The sequence below is a fragment of the Oryza brachyantha genome, chromosome 12 (genome assembly GCF_000231095.2).
Source record: "Oryza brachyantha chromosome 12, ObraRS2, whole genome shotgun sequence".
In the NCBI taxonomy this organism is placed as follows: domain Eukaryota; kingdom Viridiplantae; phylum Streptophyta; class Magnoliopsida; order Poales; family Poaceae; genus Oryza; species Oryza brachyantha.
In genome coordinates, this window is record NC_023174.2 from 14428616 (window position 1) to 14448373 (window position 19758).

Sequence of the window (19758 nt, forward strand, 5' to 3'; positions counted from 1 at the left end):
CTCCAGTGTTAGTGACGTGGCAAGACAACGCTGTCACACAAGCTGGTTGGCACGACCGGCTTGCCGCGCCACTGACACTGACGTGACAACATTGTCTTACCATACCAGTGACACTTGTGTGAAAAGTCTGTCATGCCAAACACTATGTGTGCTACTGTTTGTCTTACTGTGTCAGTATTGGTGTCATGGCCAAAAATACGGTTAAAATATTTTACTACAAGATTTAGTAATAAAATTATTTATTAAAAATATTTGAAATATAACAAAATGAGTTTCTAGAACCATAGGGTTTTTTATGTCAGCGGTTGTAATGCTACTGTTAGGATACATCCTTAAAGAAAGAGCATCACTCACTACGAAGATAATTTCTCTTTAGAAACTTATTTATGGTCTAAACTAAAGTTTGGGGTGGATGCGGGCCACAGATTATCTATGTATCGGCTCATTCCTAACCTTACTAAAGTTGTTGATTTAAAATCGTGTGTTGTTGAATAAGATTGGTTCGACTAGAAGTTCTGTCAAATAGACCAGTGTGTGTATATAATTTATGAAAAATGGAATGATCATTGTGATCTACTTCCCCTGTCCTAAAATTTCTAGGATTTAAATTGTTGTACCACAATATAACTATTTCTGTATTGATTCCTATAATTTTAATCATTCTAATAATTACAGAACCAATTGATCATATGTTTATAAATAAAATTTAATCAATTTAAAATTTAAAAATTGACCACTGAAATAATAAAAAAGACATATTGTGTCTGACGGTCGACAGATTGTATAGTTTTAGTTTACCTATATAGTTCCCGGTAGATGGGACCTCGAGAAGATAACATTTGTGTTTGCATGCATGTGGACACTGAATCACTTGGAACGCAGGCTCTCCAATATATGCACCGTAGTTTGATTAATGATTATACTTATACTGCTAACTATAATATTAGTACCTATGAGTAATTTGTCTCCTTTGTTTGTCTCAAAATAAATTTATTTTTAAATAATTATTATATTAGAGTTTATAGAAGTAGAGGATAAATGCGTTCGAACAAGATAAAATAAAAAACAATTTTATTTGATAATGAAGTGGAGAGTATTTTAGTTTTTACCTTTGTATTAATACATGTGGGGTGAGTGAAAATAAAATTGTTTTGGAACAGAGGAAAAAATAGCTCTAATAACAAAATGTCAATATTATAAATAATGTTTTTACTCTCTCTGTGTAGTTGTAGGACTTATGTACTAAATATTGTCTCTTACTAGTATATAAGATTTAATAATCTTTTCACTCTCTGTGTAGTTTTAGAACTTATGTAAATATTGTCTCTACTACCTCCATCCCATAATAACTTTATTTTTCGATTTATGTGTCTAATGTTTGACCATTCATTTTATTTAAAAAATATGTAAAAAACTTTTAAAAAATAGCTATGCATATATCTAGTAACAATAAAAGTATTAATCGCAAAAAAATTCAAATAAGATGAAGAGTCAAAACATTGTATCTACAACTGAAAAATAAACTTAATACGAGACGGATGTAATATATAAGAACGAAGGTGACTCAAGTTCTTTCAACTTAGGGGTGGAAAAAGTTAAACGACATATTTACGAATGAAAATTAATTTATAAATAAAATTTTTATTTACATATTTTTAGCGATCTAACAGCCAAGACTAAAAATAAACTTCGGTAAAAAAAAGACCTCAAATAAACTCTAAATTTAAGATTAAAAATTCAAATATTAGCTTATCATCTATCGTACTGTTTAAGATAAGGGACATTTAATCTTTTGGGTTATTATTTACGTACTTATCACTCCAGATGTATATTGTATCTGAACTACCCTTCATGTGTGCATCGATTAAATGGTACATATACAAATGACAAATTTCCTTTAAGATAGCACCCAAACTCTTATGGCACAGAGATGAACATGTAATTAACGTCTAGTATTTGGCTCGTGTGATCGACTCTAGTGAGTGATCAATGCTTGGTTAATTCTACTCAGAGATTATCCGATTCTTTTATAGCTATTTTATGATATTACGATGAAATTACTCGCTGCAAATTTAAAAATTTATTTTAGAAATACGGTGAAACTTTTTGAAAAAAATACCGGTTAACAGTTTGAAAACAGTGGCGGATCCACCACCGGGGCTAGGGGGGCTGCCTAGCCCCTCTACACCACTGCGCCAGTGAAGCCCCTTCTTAGCCCTCACAACAAAATTTTTTGTATTACTGAAAAGAAGGATGACCTAGAAGAAATTCTCTTTCATCCAGCCCCTCCTAATATTTTTTCTGAATCCGTCACTGTTTGAAAGCGTACACGTAAAAACCGAGAATTAACTTATATGTGCTATGGATGCACCATGCGCCTAAACGAAAAAAGACAGTACGTAGTACGTTTATTAATTCAGAGATCTTGCAGCAGAGGGATGAATCGATGGTCTGCTTCAGCTTTGCTTCTATTGCCCGGCCGGACAGTCAGAAGAAAAACCTTTGGTCAGGGTCCAGGGATGAACCACTGAACATCTGGCCATTGGCAAAGTCATTTGCAATCCTATGTTTTTTTATGCTTATAAACTAAAATTTTAATTTGTAATTTTAATTTTTTTACCGAAGGTTATTTTAAGCCTTAGCTTTTTATATCGTTTAGAATACATATATAAAACTTTTATTTATAAACTATTTTCCATTTGTAAATATACCTTTGAGTTTTTATATAAAAAAGCCAAACAATCCTCCAAATGAAGTGTGTAAATATTCTTAGGGGCTGTTTAGTTCCTAAAATTTTTCACCAAAAAACATCACATCAAAACTTTGGACATCTAAATAGAGTATTACACATAGATAAAACAAAAAACTAATTACACGGTTACGTGAGAAATCGTGAGACGAATCTTTTGAGCCTAATTAGTGCGTGGTTATCCATAAGTGCTACAGTAACCCACATGCACTAATGACGGACTAATTAAGCTCAAAAGATTTGTCTCGCGGTTTCCACGCCAGCCGTGAAATTCTTTTTTTCATTCGTCCGAAAGCCCCTCCCAATAGTCAAATGTCCGATGTGACCTGCAAAAATTTTCATTCACCAGATAACACCCCCTTAAACACCCTCTTATTAGAAGCAAAGTTGCATACATATACGATGCATCTCTCTCTCTCACTCTACATATCTCATCAGGATTCATCACTAGATTTCAAAGCAAATCGATGGATGGATGCATGGAGCAGCAGTAAAAGTTTTGGTAGCTCCTGCAGCAATCGATAGATGGAGTGCAGTACATTGTGTGGTTGGAGTACTGTTGCAGGTGTCAGCTTCATATGTTATCACACATTCAATGTGGAGCTAGCTGTGGCCAGTGTTGGGCTAGGTTTCTCTACTCATATGAAATATCTACTGTTCATGTAATAGTTGTAGTAGTAAAACCCAATACTAGAGCTAGTGTACAGTACTTGTATTGGAGTGTGAGTGTGGTCGTTAGACCATAACTTTTGCTGAAATTTTGTAAGGAAGATGTACTTTTAAAGATGCATAAATAATTAGAGTGAATTATTACAATTAATTAGGTCCTATTTATTTTCTATTTTTCTTTTGAAAACCAAACAATCGCCCCTATATGCTCAAAAACAGGGTTGAAATGTTCATCACATGAATTTGATTTGTGTGTGTCTAGCTACTTCCCTACATAACATGGAATCGACCACCTCACTTTGCATATGGAGTTGTGGAACTGTTTTCATATGTATAGCTGGATTCAACCATCATGGATGTCATGCTCATATCGATTCAGACATCAAGGATGTCTCATTCTTTCAACCTACTGATATCCAGAAAAATATTTCATTATTACAATTGGTTCTTGGAAAAAATATAAATCTCAACACTATGATGCAAATAAAGAGAAACTTCTCAAATATCAATAACTACATGTTTTACAAAAACTCATGGCATTTTGAGAAATGTTTGACAAATTTCATGGTGCATACTCTTTACACTGCTACAAAAAAAACTGGCATGTTATAAATTTGACAGATTTCAGATTCTACATCAGCTCAACCTGACATCTAAACCATTGCTTGACAACATTACAGAACACACGCAAAACATGTCTTTCTTGGAAACAAAATGCAAACTACCGAAAATCACGAAAATCACGTCGGTAGCTGTCAAATCATTTAGAGCAAGGCTAATAATATAGCCAATAAGCTGGCTATAAAACTCTTTGTAGTTTTTTTATAATCCACTCATATAGTAGTTAGTTATTCATTTTTAATGCAGGACCCACATGTCTCTTCCACAGAGTGTCTTGGTTCTTGTGGTTGAGTAGGCTATAAGCTTACAACACGCTTCTCCTCTCTCTCCTCCCCTCTCTCTTCCACGTTAGCATTTAGCCGGCTTATAGCCTGCTATTATACTTGCTCTTACACTGTACCTAGGCCGTACCTGTCCAATTTAATGACTTTTCTGTTTTTTCGTAATTTTTTCTTTTTGCCCTTCCTACGCAAGTACCTCTTTAAATATATTTAATATGATACCTTTCGTTAAGTAGAGTTGGATTTTTATCTCTTTATAATTATAATGCAAGCACTGAGAAAGATCTCTTTAATTATTTAATTGTCACCACAGGTCGGAGCTGGATAGGATGATGAGATATTTTAGATATTTCACCACCCGAAATACCTTTGCATTTAGGGTAGCGATAATTTGGGAAAAATTAGTTGCTACTAGAAGATTATATTGAGACAGGGAAGAAGTAGAAAGGCTTTTTTTGCGAAATCAGATTAACGTAGGCCGTGCAATTATGCGATGTACTTTGCATGCATGATTCACGAGTGATAATAAAATATATACAAAGAGTTCGATTAATTCTCGACAGTGACATGCACATAGGGTGCAGCTCATAAGTGCGGTATAATTCATGCTCAACTAATTAATGATCAAACTATGCGCATATCCTTTTCTCTCTAAAAAGAATTAAGCAACCTTTTGGTGCATGCATTTGCCTAAGAAAAGTCAGTGTTAAGCCATTTTTAATCGTGTCCCTTTCCATTTAGGTAGGACTCCCTCGATCCCCTAATATAGTATATTTTACAATTTAAATTTATCTTAGGATTTTGGTATCCCGAATAATACTTTATTTTCCATCGATGGACTTTTATAGTTCTTAATCCGCTCTAAAATATAAGGAAAGACAAAAAAAAAAAAACTCTAGTGTCCCTTAAAATATGATGAATGGATTGAGCTAAGATATTATTAGCAGATAATATAGGAAGAATTTAAATAAAAAGTGATTGATGAGACAATTATTTAGGACATGTACAAAGGTGTTTATTACATGATTATTTTCATCATCACATAAGCAAATATAATGGCATAAAGGAATAAGAGGGGATGAAAGAGAAAAGATATTGTTATGCATAATAACAACTTAGAGTCAATGCTGGGTATTTAATTATTAAAGAAAATAAGGATAATAAAAAATATTTTGTTGTATTGATTAAAAGATTATACCAAAATCTATCTCTATACATGTTTTCTTATAAGATAGGTTCTTGTTGCCAATATAGATTAGAGAAAAATCGATCATAAACTCTACCTCTGAACATATACTTAGTAATGCAAGAAATACTTATATTTTAGTATATAAGATTAAATCATAGAAATATTTATATTTTTAACGAAATGAGTACTTGTTCTTTTACCTCTTTATCTTACATCAATTAAATTTTGTACTGTTTTATTTCCACGCTTACCATCTTTTTTTAATATCACTTATACTATTAACACTTTCTTATTTTTTTAAAAAAAAACAGTCCCTTATATTACGATTTGGACAGAGAGTACACATGAATATACATGCATGCATATATTATATAGATGGACAGGATGGACCAGTAATTATATAGATTGATTGAGTTGGCCCCCATCATAGATTTTATTATCCGCATCGATCTTTGACCCGTTTGGACTACATCGGACGGTCCCGGTTTCACCTGGCTGATCGATCGAACGGTTCAACTGCACTGGTTTTGCAGGGAACATCCTATGCTTCTCTAGTTTTCTAGCTCGTGTGCTCTTCAAACAATTTGTGTACCTCTCCCTCTCTTTTAGATTAGTTGTTAATAACAAATTTGAAACCAAACAAGACATGGAAAATTCCTCACTCAGATTTGTATTATTATAGATGTTTTGAGTTTGTAATAAGTTAAACTTCTTTAAGAAAGTTGTAGTATTTTCAACATAAACAAATATACTATAAAAATATATTCAACGTGGATTTAATAAAACTAACTTAATATCGTAGTTGTTGCTATAGCATTTTTTAATAAACTTTGTCGAACTTCTTCGAGTTTGATATACGATAAATCTAAAACATCTATATGTAACAAAAGGAGTATATTGTTACTTGTATTAACTTATATCCCAATCATTTTCAAAAATAACATTAACTCCGATTAACGATTGTGCATGCCTATGGCTGCGTTCGGGAGGAGGAGAAGGAGAATTAGTTATTCGGCGCGGAAAATATAGTAATAGATTAGTATATGATTAATTATAAAAAATATAAAATAGATTAATATGTTTTTTAAATAATTTTTATATAAAAGATTCTTGTAAAAAATACACTGTTAACAGTTCGGGAAACGTACGCGTGAAAAACGAGAGAATCTAGGATAAGAAATGGGAGAGCCAATGGCGGTCTATGTTCATGAAGGGTAGAGATGGGAAGCCCATGTCTAAACATGCTTTTAAATGCGAGATGACAAGTAATTTGATCAAAAAATTATAAATGCTAGAATAAAATTAATCTGAAACAGAGGAAACATCGCTATACTTTCTCATCCATGCGAGAGTTTACCATCATCCTGTAAAATGCATGCGTTCTAAATCCTTAAAGTATTCTACAAAATGTAACCAAATGAGAGATAAATTGAGATAGAAAAACATGATCATCGTCATGTTTATACTGATTATAACGGTGAAAAAGTAGTATGGATAAAACTTTTATGTATATATCCACAGTGACCGTAAAACAAATGCTGAAAAATAACCTCCATAAAAAACATCCCAAATCAATTCTAAACTTAATTTTTAAAATCAAATTCTTAGTTACAGCTTACTCAGATAAACTAAGGGTAAGAAATGAAGGATTTTGCAAAAAGAAAGGTTCAAATTCAAAAAAAAATTTACCACATGTACCTTCACGCAGCTGGCAACAAAAGCGAAGTGAGGTACAGAGAGAGAGAGAGATGAAAAAGGACACAGTGTACCTGGACCCTGCCTGGTGAGATGCATGCATAGCTCCTGCCTGCCTAGCTTATGGGATTCAGTAAGATTTTTGTCATGATCGATCGATCGATCTGCACCGGTGCGTGCCCTAAACGTTAGAGCAAGTTCAATAGGATAGCCAACTGCTGGCTACAAATTATTTATAGTTAATTTAATAGTCAATTTATACAATAGTGATACACTACACAATTAATATCCAGTCATACCTATCATACACACATGTGTCTTGGAGTCTATGCCTGGCTATAAATTTGTAGTTCGCTGCTTATCTCTCTACTCTCTTATCACCTTAAAATATATTTATATAGCTTGTCCTGTTCTTACTACTGCCTCCTACTACTACTAATTTAAACATACAGTCATAGATTTTCGTGTTGACTGTTTGTTTTGTTTAAAAAAATTATAAAGAAAAGTAAAAATAGTTGCATATGAAATATTATTTATATTTTAATATATAGTATTATTAATAATTATATTTTTTAAACAAGACGAACGTCGAGTACCGGAAGAAACACTGCGTATCGGTATACATACTAAAATCCATCCGTCCGTCCATTATTTCATCATCTGGGGCAATGCACCGCCCTGCACTGCACACCTTTGATGCATGATGCTAACCCTCGAGTTCATCATAAGTGATTCAGAGGAAAAATTTGTGCGTCATTAATCCTTCCTGTATTAATTTCCATCTTGCGCTACCGACTTGGGGTTATTCGTTTTGAAGAAATTTAGAAACATGAGAAATGTGGAGATATCTAACTATTTTTTATATATAAAAATTCTGTAAAATTCTCGTGTTTACGCATGTTTGGTGGGGAGTTTGAGTACAGCTGTGTTTAATGCCTTTCCAATTTATGTGTTCGGATAATTGGATATCTTTGCTCCTTTCTCTATATGTCACTGTCTCCGCTACATCGTGTTTGTATCTTTTTTTTTTTAATTTTGGTCTCCGTCGGTACCGATGGTGTTTTAAGTTATTTTCTGGTGAGATCTTTATATTTTTTTGAATTGCCTGGTTTTATGATAGTTCATTAAGGGTATAAATAATTAAATTAACTAATACATTGTTAATTTTTTCGAAAGGATCAGATAAGGAGTTTTATATATGATTTTTTTATAAAACATACTATTTATAGTTTGGAAAACGTGGAAAATCCAAAATCCACAATAAAAAACAAACAAGACCAGCCAAGACATCTCTTCTTTTTTAGGCAAAAGAAATGACATTAGAGAATTACATCACGACGATATAATTACTTTAAGATCACGCTCGGTATCTGATTAACTAAAATACACATAGATTATAATTATTTTAAAAAATATATAAATAAAAGAACGATATGATAATGGATATCATGCCAAAGTGAACTACAACCGCAAAGCATGCTTATCCTCATCAAACAACACTTCGACTACGATAAAAATTACCATAAAACATCGCTTCCAAATGAAACGGTCTGTGTAAGTGTTGTTGTTGCTAGAATTCAATTAACAAAGATCAGGCCATAGATTTTTCACCTTATAGAGCAATTTCTTGAATTTCAGACAATGCCTTCAACAAGTAGAAACGTCCTTGTCAATTATAACTAACTAAGGTCAGTCCTAGGGTTCGATCTAAGAGTCAAGAAACTAGTAATTGATGAGCACCATATAATTAAAGTCTCATAGTATTGTTGTCCCCTCGTTCTTAGCCAATGCAACCATGTCTCTCGACCTTAGCATAGTTGCAATCGCTAGTGGGAAGAAGTTATCATTGTTAGCATTAACAGGACAACATTTGCCATGACTTCGTCTCCATCACCAGTGATTTAGCCACGCGGACAAACAACTTTGTCCATGAAGACAAGCAAATCCACCTATCACTAACACCTCTCGCATAAACCAAAATGTTGTCGTTAGCTATCATGCTTCCCGCAAATTAAAGGACGAATTACCCTCCTCATATTGCTTTGGTGCCATGGATCATCATCATCATGGTTTAGGCGTATGAACGCCATTGAGATTGGTCGAAAAGAGGCCTCACTACTACAATCCTTGTAGTTGGGCTCCGCTAGGCTGCTTGTTGATGGCAGTGTTTGGTTTTTGTGAGTGGCGGCGGTTGTTCATGATGGTTTGAGTTAGATGTAGGATATCCTTTCTTATTATAAGTACACATTAATTTATTATCCTTTTATAGGTTGGATTACTTGTTATAGCTTGGTTATGGTTTTTTACTCTAATAACTAGCACATAAATCTTGTTGCAACATATTCCCTCTATACTTCAAAAACCAATTTCTGGTATATCCTAATTTAAACTCATTTTTTTCTAGGACAGAGAAAGTATTAAGATACTGACTTCTATCATGTCACTACGCATTATCGTATAATCATGTAAGTTCATCTTTACAAAGTAATTATAAAGGAGTGGTCATTTTTTTCTCCAATTATCCTCCATCATCAACACATTAACAAGGAAAGCCCACCCAATCAAAAGCTAATTGCTTACAATCAGTAGCCCCTAAATAAAGTGGCGACTCCACTCTACCAAACTTTCGCCAAAACCACAACCAACCCCATTTACACCTCCTCACAAAAAAAAAAACCATCCATTTGTCAGACAAAATCACCACAAATTTCCTCTCCCTCTCCCTCTCGCTCACCCAAAATCCGAGCCAAACTCAAAATCTCCGATGTCCAAAATCCACACGAATTCGAATCCTAAATCAGTTTTAAGGCTTCTTCGGATCACAGAAATTTTATAAAAATTTTAGAGAAAACGGTTTAATTTTTACGTTTTTTTTTTCTAAAATACCTTCAAAACGAAAAGAGGGAGGAGAGGGAGAAGAGAGAGAAGGGGAGGAAGAAGCAGAGCTCCCATCTCTCGCTGTCTCCCCTCCTCCTCCACGTGGAGTGTATATACGTAGGCGCACGCGCGCGCACGCACGCGGGCGTCTCCTCCGCCATCGCCATAGCCACCACCACCACCTCGCCTCGCCGCGGCGGCGTTCCTTCCTCCTCCTCCTCCTCGCCGGCGCCGGCTTCATGTAATGCTTCTTCATCGTACTCCTCTCTCTCTCTCTTTTCTTTTTGTGAAAGGGAGGAAAGGAGCTTTTTCTTTTTGGATGTTAGCTGGTGGCGAGAAGTTGGAATCGGAAGCATCGGTTTCTTCTCCGGTGGATCTCTGAATCTCTGATGATGCTGGCGTGTTCTTGGCAGTGGCTTCGGTTGTTCTTCTGGCGCGTATGCTTGGCTCGAGCTGGGGATCTTCCTGTGATGATTTTCTTTGGATTTTGTTTTGGTTTTTGGGTGGTGAGGCCGGCAGGTTCGGTTTCTTGGTCGAGGACAAGTGGTTAGTATCTGTCAAAGGCTGGATTTTTATTACCAGAAAAAAACGTGTTTTTTTTCTCTCTCGCCAAATAATGATACTACCAGCTGGATGTTTGGCTGAATAAAAGAGGAGGCTTTGCGGATCAGTGTGTGAATTTGGTGCAAATCCTTGGTTAGATTGTGCTTCTGAAGCGGCTTCATTAATGGAGTTTGTTGCAGAGAAATGCCCTTGCTTTTTATTAGTTTGTTTGGTTTCTTATCTATTTGATGATCCAATTAGGATTTATATATATATATTTGTGTTCTTCGTTTTTTCATTTGAAAGTTCTTGGCTAGGAGCATTGGAGCAAGCCTAAGATCCAGGCCTTTTGTTAGTAATTTCAGTGCAACTATTTTAATCCATGGTTCTTTATTTCAATGTGGGATTCTGTGTTCTTTGCCTCTGTGAAGCTTAAACTAGTTTTTGTTTTAGTGGCCATCAAGTCAACTTGGGCTGAACTGAGTAGTTCAAGTTGAATTAAACTTTGCAGAATCTTCAGAATTATTTATTGGTTTATCTGGAGTACTTGTTTTTTGACCACGTCCAAAGTACCTGTAATTCATTAGCTGCATTTATTTTTCTTACAACTGTATTATGAGCAGACAACTGTTGGTTTGCTATTATGAGCTTTAATGGGTGATTCTAAGTGGTCAAAAAAATGAATTTGTGTGCAGGCTGTCCTGAGGAGTGGAATGCGCGTTGGTGATTAGTAGGCCACCAGCACTATCATCTCTCCTGGGCCTGTTTGCCCAATTTATCATCAGGTATTTCTAGCTCCATGTAATGAGCCAAAAATGAGTTGCTCTTCATTTGGTGGTCCCTGGTTTATTCTGGCATTGGTGCAGTAAGAGATCTATTCTTTTGTTGCCACTTGCAGGCATTTTTTCCAAGGTTGTGTTTGTTTTTGGTTGTTCATCCAGTTTTTTTTCTCCTTTTTTTTTTCCCAGAAGTTCATCCTGATTTCATAGGAGTAAATTTCACAAAACTACGTATACTTTGACTAAATTATCACAAGACTAGGATATAAGGATGTGAAACACAGAACTACAGATTTAGTGGTGAACTTATCACAATAGCACTACTATTTTTTTAAGTTACAAAAGTTTTGTGATAAACTTGGTGTTAAATCTGTAGATATGTGATACAATGCCTTAAATATGTAGTTTTATGAGAACTTTGGTGCTAATCTGTATCTGTGATACACGATCTTCGACCTGTAGTTTTATGATAGTTTAAACAAAGTATCTGTAGTTTTGTGAAATTTACTCTTTCCATATGCATGGATGTCTTTTTTGCTGTTTCCCTGGTTAAAAGATTCATTTAAGTTCTGAGCATAGTACCCTGAAAATCTTCAGAAACTATCAGAAGGGAGGAAACCAACTAGTAGTACTTCAGAAACTGATGCCAGATACTGTTATTGGGATACACAAAAGGATTTATCTTCATATTCCTAAAACTGGGTTTGTTAATCTCTTTGGCATTTCTGTGGCTTTGCAGCTTCCTGGAATCTTAAGAAAAACAAAAAATACCATGGGTGCCTGCGTGTCTTCAAGCAAAAAGCGGAGATCACAGAAGTTGTGCTGTATATATCGGCGTTATCGTGGAAAAATTTTGAGCAATGCGCCTATAGTACGTGCCAGTGATGCAGGGAGTTGTTCTGCTCCTGGAGAAGTTGTTCATGTGGAGACTTCTGCGGCCACTAGGCGGAAATCTGATGTCTCGAACATAACATTTCATCTCACGCAGTTGCAATGGCATCATAGTGAGCTTGACTCAGAAAATGGCAATGGTAATTGGCATTGGATTTTTTTTTCTTGTTACTTGCATATCCTGTCTCAGTTATTTTAGCTAAATCTTAAGTTCTGTTCTGCTGGTCTAGTTGTGTGTCAGGAAGAAGCTTGGTTTGACTCTCTCAGTATTTTAGGATCTGATTCTGATGAAGACTTCAGCAGTGTTAATGGAGGTTTGTATTGACTTTCAACCAATTTGATCTGCACTGTACGTGTGGATTGATGCAACGTACTCAAACATGGTCTTTTCTTGCAGACCTCCCTCCCATGTCAAATTCAGTGTGTACACAATTAATGCATTGTGAAGATGCTTTTTGCATTGCTGATGCAATCCAGAAGTTTGAGAGGATTTTCGATGGCTCATGTGTTGCTCAAGCCGTTGGACAATACCTAAAGAGAGATGGAAACAAAATGGATAGACCAATTCAAGCAGATATTCAAGAATCAGAAAAACCTAAAATTCCAAGCCCAGAATCATGTGATGTGTCTGACGCACAGGTTGAGGAAACAAGGACAAGAAATGAGGGTATAAAAATACTGACAAAACTAAGAAGAGGCGAGGACGCATGTAATACGTTGAAATCTTTAAAGGATGGAGACAAGGCTCATGAAAGTATCTTCAAAAGTTTGACACCAGTGTGCACACCTCGCCATGCTAATAAGGTTCAGCCTTTGGCTGTAGCAAGCCCTCGGGGACAAAAGAAGAAATCAGGAGTTGTCAGGCTCTCTTTCAAGAGGAAATCTTTTGATGGAGAACAAACTACTGAAATATGTGAGTTTTTCCTCACATGCGTTTCACGGTTTCACCATTTATTCTTGGATTGTACTGATTTAGAAAGGATTGAAAAGCATTAGTTGATGTTGAATTTTAATATGCAGGTTCTTCTAGGAGATACTTGATTTGTCCAAGAGCTGGATTATTGGTTCCTCAAGCCAGTGAGAAAATATCAGAAAGTTGTTGGTCCATTCTTGAGCCGTCGACTTTTAAACTACGTGGAGAAACCTTTTTTAAGTAAGGATTGCTACATAAAGACTCGTTATGTTGTGTAATAGGGCAGCCTTAGTTTTTATTTTTGATAATCTGGAGTTACTTGCAGAGACAAAAAGAAGTTACCTGCCCCTGGAAGTTCACCATATACTCCGATTGGGGTGGACATGTTCATGTCCCCAAGGAAAATTCATCACATTGCCCAGCATATTGAGCTCCCATCTGCTGGACCAAGCGAGAAAATTCCTTCTTTACTTATAGTAAATATTCAGGTACGATAACCAACACTAAAGATTGCTATCTTGGGCATTTTAGGCTTTTAGCTATGCTAATTTCTCCAATTTATGGTGTACCAATGAATATTTGTGTTTTACTCAGATGCCTACATATCCTGCTGCTATGTTCCTTGGTGACAGCGACGGGGAAGGCGTTAGTCTAGTGTTGTATTTCAAACTGAATGAGAACTTTGAGAAGGAAATTTCTCCTCTTTTTCTTGACAGTATAAAGGTAAACTCCTCTTTGTTCGCAGAGAACTAATGCCTACCAATCATAAATTGAGCCCTTCTTAATCACAATCTTTTGGTTTATTTTCAGAGACTTGTAAATGATGAGATAGAAAAGGTTAAGGGGTTCCCATTAGATTCAACAGTTCCTTACAGAGAAAGATTGAAAATATTGGCAGGGTTAGTAAACCCTGATGATATGAACCTGAGTTCTGCAGAGAGGAAGCTTGTGCAGGCTTATAACGAAAAGCCAGTCCTTTCACGACCTCAACACAATTTTTTTGTGGTAAGTTGGCTTCATGTGATAGAACATTTTTTTGTTTGTTTTTGCATCTTGACTCAGTACATGACATATTGACATGTGGGGTTGATGCAGGGACCAAATTACTTTGAGATAGACCTTGACGTGCACCGGTTTAGCTTCATCTCAAGGAAAGGGCTTGAAGCATTCCGAGAACGGTTGAAAAATGGTATAATTGATCTAGGTTTGACCATACAGGTAGAAACATGATCCTTTCCGATTTCTTTGATCTTTACACTTTTGATATTTACCAGCTCAGCATCCATGGCACATATTGTTAAGTCCGACAATAAAACTAATCTACATTCAGCAGCCTACAAGTGTTCACCATCGAAAACAGTTGGACTGATGCAAATGTTACAGGAAAGATTTGTGATACTGATTTCATCATGAACTGAACACCTGGGGAATTTCATGCAGGCCCAGAAGCAAGAAGAGCTCCCTGAGCATGTGCTGTGCTGTGTAAGGCTGAACAGAGTCGATTTCGTCGATCATGGGCAGATACCAACGCTCTTGCCTTGCGACGACGACTGATAGCTTTAACTGGATCGCATGCTAATTTAACTGGATCTGATGCTTCAGTCAAGAGCGGTAAACCGGTAACAGGAGACCATAAGTTCTGTGCTTTGAAACTTAGATGAACTCACCTCGGTTTTGGGAGGGTGGACATGGCATGGTGGCGTCGCTCTGGCCCATCGGATCAAGATCAACTGCTCTGGTGAAGAGTTCTGTAAAAACGAAAAAAAAAACTGCGTACATAGTTATGCATGTTGTTTGTAGTCTGGTTTGTGGATCATTTCTATGGGAAATTTGTTCTGCAAATCAGGAATTGGCTGGTACCAAGACCGCCTTATCAATCTATTCGTTCGATTCATCTGTTCTCAATATTCTACCTGTGATGTATTACATCCATTTTTTTGTTTTCGGGTACTCTGCAATTTTAATCTTACCACCAAAATCATTCGAATCGACGGGAAAAACCAAGCTATCTTTGAATTTTGAACATGCAATGAAATTTGCAGGTAATTTAGTAGTTTTTCGTAAGTTTAAACACTAGCAAGGGTGTTTCAACAAAACAGAAAGCATTTCCCAAAAAAAAACAATAAATGCAAAATTCAAAAGGTCCAATAAAACAGACAAAACCAGGAAGCTAAACCAGATTATCTCCCGTATCAACAATGTCAGCAGAATCAAACAGGTGCCACAGCAGAAAAATGCAGCATTTGCTCTTCCAGACCATAACTAATGATGGAAGAAGCTAAGGCAGTGTTTGCAGGTGACTGACTGCCAGAGAAACAGACAGACAGCAGCATTATGAGTTTTGCAAACCCTATACAATCTTTTGCTATACACAAGGCCTTTGGACAGCATCATTTTCATTCTTGAGTAATCCAATCCATGATCCATACTTTCTATCCTGTGAAGTTTTTTGTTCAGGCAGAGCCAAGGTTTTTGATTGCATCAGATGTTCAGAAAATTTTCCTTTTTTTCAGATGGTGAGCTGACACTGACAACCCTCCACACCAGTTTGTCTCCCCTGATGATTGTCCTAACCAAAGTATGGTGCTCATCTTCTTCCTTTGTGATGACATGTGCATTTGATGATGATGCTCCTCTTGTGCTCTGTGTTTGTGTGTGTGATGAGATGAGATGAGATGTGATGTGATGTGATCATGCCATGTCTGTCTGCTTCCTCAATGCTGCTCCCTCTTGCTGCCTGCCAAGAACACAATTGCATTGGCAATCAGTCAGTCAGTCAGTCAGAATTTTCAGATACTAGTATTCAGATCAGCCATGGCGTGCCGTTTCAGAAAGATCAGCAAAAAATGGCCACCTTTGTGGAACCATGAGCGGCGGCCGGCTCGCCGGATCTGCTGCTCGTGGTCGTGGAGGAGCTCGTCGATACGCCGTGGCTGCGACAGCAATGGCCCCGAGAACCCCACCCTGTCCATCCTCCCGGCGCCGCCGACGAGCTTGTGCTTCTGCAATGGTGGAAATCGTCAGCAAGAATGCTAGATAGAAATAGACTTCGCCGGTGCAAGCCTGGAAGTGATCGGCGAGGAAGAAGACGAGAGGAGGAGACCTTGCTGCTCTTGAGCTGCTGCTTGGTGGTGGCGGCCATGGGCTCGCAGGGCCGGCTGTTGAATGCGTCCGACGAGGTGAACGCGTCGGCGACCTGCGCCCACTGCTTGATCATCTCCTGCTTCTCCGCCTCGTAGGATGTGACGGCTCTTGTGCCGGCGGCGTGGGCGCCATTGCTGTTGGTTCTTGGCACCTTGGTGGAGCCCCGCTTCGTGGTGGTCGTTGTCGTGGCGGTGGGGTCCGGTCGGGGCTTCTTGGCCCAGGCGAAGCCGGTGGAGGCGGTGAGCTGCACCGGGCCGGAGAGTGGGAGGTGGTCGGCGAGGCGGGGCGGCGCGTCGTCCTGGTAGGTCCGGGGCAGCGGCGGCGGCGGGTCGTCGTGGCGCTTGCTGGCGATCACCGGCACCGGCTGCAGGTCGACGAACAGCCTCGCCTCGCCGCCGCCGGCCGCGGGGAGCGACTCCTCGGCGTGGACGTGGCCGTGGCCGTGCGTCTGGCCTGCGGCGGCGGCGGCGGCGGCGGTGTCCTGCATGCTCTTGTGCGCCCGCGACAGCCTCTTCGCCGCCTCGCCGCAGCCGTGGTTCCTAACGGCATTGCCCCTCCTTCTAGAATCTTCTCGAAGCTTGGCGTCCATCTCCTTGTTGGGTGCGTACTTGGGCAAGCTCGAAGGCTCGCAGGCGTACGGCTCCGTCCTGAAATACTGACCAATCGAGACGGGGGAAGAAAAAAAAACTCAGACTAATTTTCCGGCACGACGCCATGGACGAACACCTCGGGGGTTGGTCGGTCACCTCGGAGGCGAGGGCGTCGGTGGCGGTGCCGCGGGCGGCGGGCTCGACGGAGAGTAGCTTTTCGAGGAGCTCGAACGCGGCGTCGGGCATGTCCCGGAACGTCTCCCTGAGGCGGCACTCGTAGGGGTGCTGCGGCCGGAACACGGCGGCGTGCGGCGACGCCTCCGCGGCGCGGCGCCAGTACCCCTCGGCCGGCGAGCCGCAGAGCTTGAAGATCCGGTGGATCTGCTCCACCTCCGTCCGGCCCTGCAGCACCGGCCGCCGCGCGTGCATCTCGGCGAACACGCACCCGGCGCTCCACAGGTCGACGGTCGCCTCGTACGCCGTGGACCCCAGCAGCAGCTCCGGCGGCCTGTACCACAGAGTGACCACCCTGCTCGTCATCGGCACCGCCGCCGACGCCGACCTCGAGAACACGTTGGCGAGGCCGAAGTCGGCGACCTTGAGCTCGCCGGCGTCGCTGACGAGCAGGTTAGCGCACTTGACGTCGCGGTGCATCACCCCGCGCGCGTGGCAGTGCTCGAGCCCCAGCAGCAGCTGACGCATGTAGCACTTGATCTGCACCGTCCACGTGTCCGTTACGTCCACGTGGCGAAACGCCCACCGTTGGATCATGACTAGGTTGGGTTGGGAGTCGTCGTCTACCTGGGGCTCGGAGAAGGAGAGGGAGAGGTCGGAGGAGAGGCCGGCGAGGTCGTGGTCCATGTACTCGAAGACGAGGTAGAGGGTGGAGGAGGAGCGGGAGGTGATGAGGCCGTCGAGGGAGACGACGTTGGGGTGGCGCTGGAGGCGGCGGAGGATGAGGATCTCGCGCGCCATGAAGCGCACGCTCTCGGGCTCCACGCTGTCGAACCGCACCTTCTTCAGCGCCACCAGCTTCCCGGTCTCCAGGCTCCGCGCCCTGAACACGCTGCTGTACGTCCCCTGCCCGATCTGCACCCACGCCGCCGCCATTGGTTAGGTTAGCTTGGTTGGGTTGCGTTGCGCGAGAGGAGGAGAAGAGATGGCGGGGGGGGGGGGGGGGGGGGGGAGTTCTTGCCTTGTCGAGCTTCTCGAAGTTCTCGGCCTTGAGGGGGACCCAGCCGTGGACGGCCTCGGCGGCGACGGCGCTCAGCCACGACGGCCACCCGGCGGCGACCTGCTCCGCCTCCACGTACCGGTGCATGTTCCCCAGCCGCATGCCGCCCACCACGGCCGAGTACTCGACGCCGCCGCCACGCACCACCACCTCCTTCTTCCCCTCGCCGTCGTCCTCGCACGCCTCGAGCCGCACCGGCCGGCTCCATATCGACACCTCCCTTGCCCCCGACGCCGACGCCGACGCGCTCCTGGACACACTGTACGACGCCGACGACGACGACGTCGTCGTCACCTCATACACCGGCGACGCCACCGCCGCGCCCTTGGACGCCGCGCACCCCATCGCCGCCCGGCCAAGAAACGACGCGACGCAGGGGAGGAGCAAGAAACAGGGGAGCGTCCTCCTCTGCTTCCTCCTCCTCCACCAACCACCACCTCCTCCTCCTCCTCCTCCTCCTCTTCTTCCACCAAAGCAATGGAGGCGAGCTCCTCCTCTCCTCCTAAAGATAGCCAAGCTGCTGCTGCTGCTTCTCCTGCCTCCTTTAATTGGCACCAAAAATACAATTTTTTTTCTTGACAAAAGAATTTTTTTTTGGCTAATCAAAATCTGTCCTGCCTTTTGCTTTTAATTCTTGTGCTGGTCTTGAGCTAGCTTAGCTTGAAGCTAAGGATTGGATTAGATTGGATTAGCCAAGAAAAGATTAGGGGAGGAGTGTAATTATGGGTTATTGGTTAATTGCACCCCTAATCCCCTACCAAAGATAGCCAAAAGGTGTTGATGTATTTCTGGTTTAAGTGCAACTGCCTCTATGCTCTATAAGACCATAAGGGGAGCAAGCAAGCTTTGAGCTGCTGAACAGGTGCAACTGATCCAGCAACAAGGCTATTTTTAACATGTATTTAGTTTGGAGGTTTTTTTTGTTATTGATTTACTGTAATTCTCTAAGGAACTTTTAAGATGATAGAAATGGTTTACATCTGCGACCTCTGCTGATAGGCACGTGGACAATAAGTTCTAAAAGATAAATAAAAAAACTTGAGGTTATTTTTCAAGTAATTACCAAGAAAAAATATTTTGAAAAAGAATTGGACAGGAGAATATACAGATGTGGGACATTGGTCAAAGAATATTTGTTTTTGGAGAAAGTACATGTGAGAGAGTGATATAGGAATTGATATGCTTGCAAGTATAGGAACATGGTGTCCGGGTTTTAGGCGAGAAAAATGTTCATGTGATTTTATTATGGGGCTAGAGGAGTACAAGCTTGTAGTAGCCGTTCATATTTAAAACCCCTAGTCGCCTTGGTTTCTCTCTCTCTCATTTCTTCTACATGTTTGCTGCATTTTTGTTCTTTGGTTTGTTTATAGGTAATGCTTGGGTTTAGCAGCACTGTTTGCAATGATGTTGTTGAGAAGAGCAGATGAATAATGATGATTTTGTTTGGGAGAAACATGGCATCTACTATAAAGTTGCTAGTTGATTAATCCCAATTAGGAGCAAGAATGTGGTGATTAGACACTTTAATTGGCCTTTTTTCCCTTCTCTTTTATACTTTTCTCATGTCTGGAGAAAGGGATATA

The 19758-nt window shown here is 40.3% G+C and overlaps 2 protein-coding genes across 2 annotated transcripts; one reads left to right on the plus strand and one right to left on the minus strand.

Moving 5' to 3' along the window:
* Positions 1 to 10123: 10123 nt before the first annotated feature.
* On the plus strand, positions 10124 to 15112 carry LOC102707081. The gene is made up of 11 exons (XM_006664075.3): positions 10124 to 10322; positions 11320 to 11409; positions 12143 to 12434; positions 12525 to 12608; positions 12692 to 13207; positions 13315 to 13447; positions 13533 to 13695; positions 13802 to 13930; positions 14018 to 14212; positions 14303 to 14425; positions 14648 to 15112. Exons 3-11 carry the CDS (start codon positions 12176 to 12178, stop codon positions 14759 to 14761), a joined length of 1716 nt encoding a protein of 571 aa, XP_006664138.1. The 5' UTR covers positions 10124 to 10322; positions 11320 to 11409; positions 12143 to 12175; the 3' UTR covers positions 14762 to 15112.
* A 218-nt stretch (positions 15113 to 15330) lies between these two features.
* On the minus strand, positions 15331 to 18634 carry LOC102716370 (probable serine/threonine-protein kinase At1g54610). The gene is made up of 6 exons (XM_040529345.1): positions 18137 to 18634; positions 17743 to 18030; positions 17098 to 17655; positions 16311 to 17006; positions 16062 to 16209; positions 15331 to 15944 (listed from the first exon to the last, which is right to left on the minus strand). The coding sequence occupies exons 1-6, from the start codon at positions 18518 to 18520 to the stop codon at positions 15922 to 15924; spliced, it is 2097 nt and encodes a 698-aa protein (XP_040385279.1). The 5' UTR covers positions 18521 to 18634; the 3' UTR covers positions 15331 to 15921.
* Positions 18635 to 19758: the final 1124 nt, after the last annotated feature.

Bases quoted from the DNA above. Each gene is read 5' to 3' on its own strand.
- LOC102707081 (XM_006664075.3), top strand. From the start codon at position 12,176: ATGGGTGCCTGCGTGTCTTCAAGCAAAAAGCGGAGATCACAGAAGTTG. The intron at 13,208-13,314 runs GTGAGTTTTTCC...TTTAATATGCAG, and splicing joins AGAACAAACTACTGAAATAT to GTTCTTCTAGGAGATACTTG. The intron at 13,696-13,801 runs GTACGATAACCA...TGTTTTACTCAG, and splicing joins TACTTATAGTAAATATTCAG to ATGCCTACATATCCTGCTGC.
- LOC102716370 (XM_040529345.1), bottom strand. From the start codon at position 18,520: ATGGGGTGCGCGGCGTCCAAGGGCGCGGCGGTGGCGTCGCCGGTGTAT. The intron at 17,656-17,742 runs GTAGACGACGAC...TGGACGGTGCAG, and splicing joins TCTCCTTCTCCGAGCCCCAG to ATCAAGTGCTACATGCGTCA. The intron at 15,945-16,061 runs GTGGCCATTTTT...TGTTCTTGGCAG, and splicing joins CCGCTCATGGTTCCACAAAG to GCAGCAAGAGGGAGCAGCAT.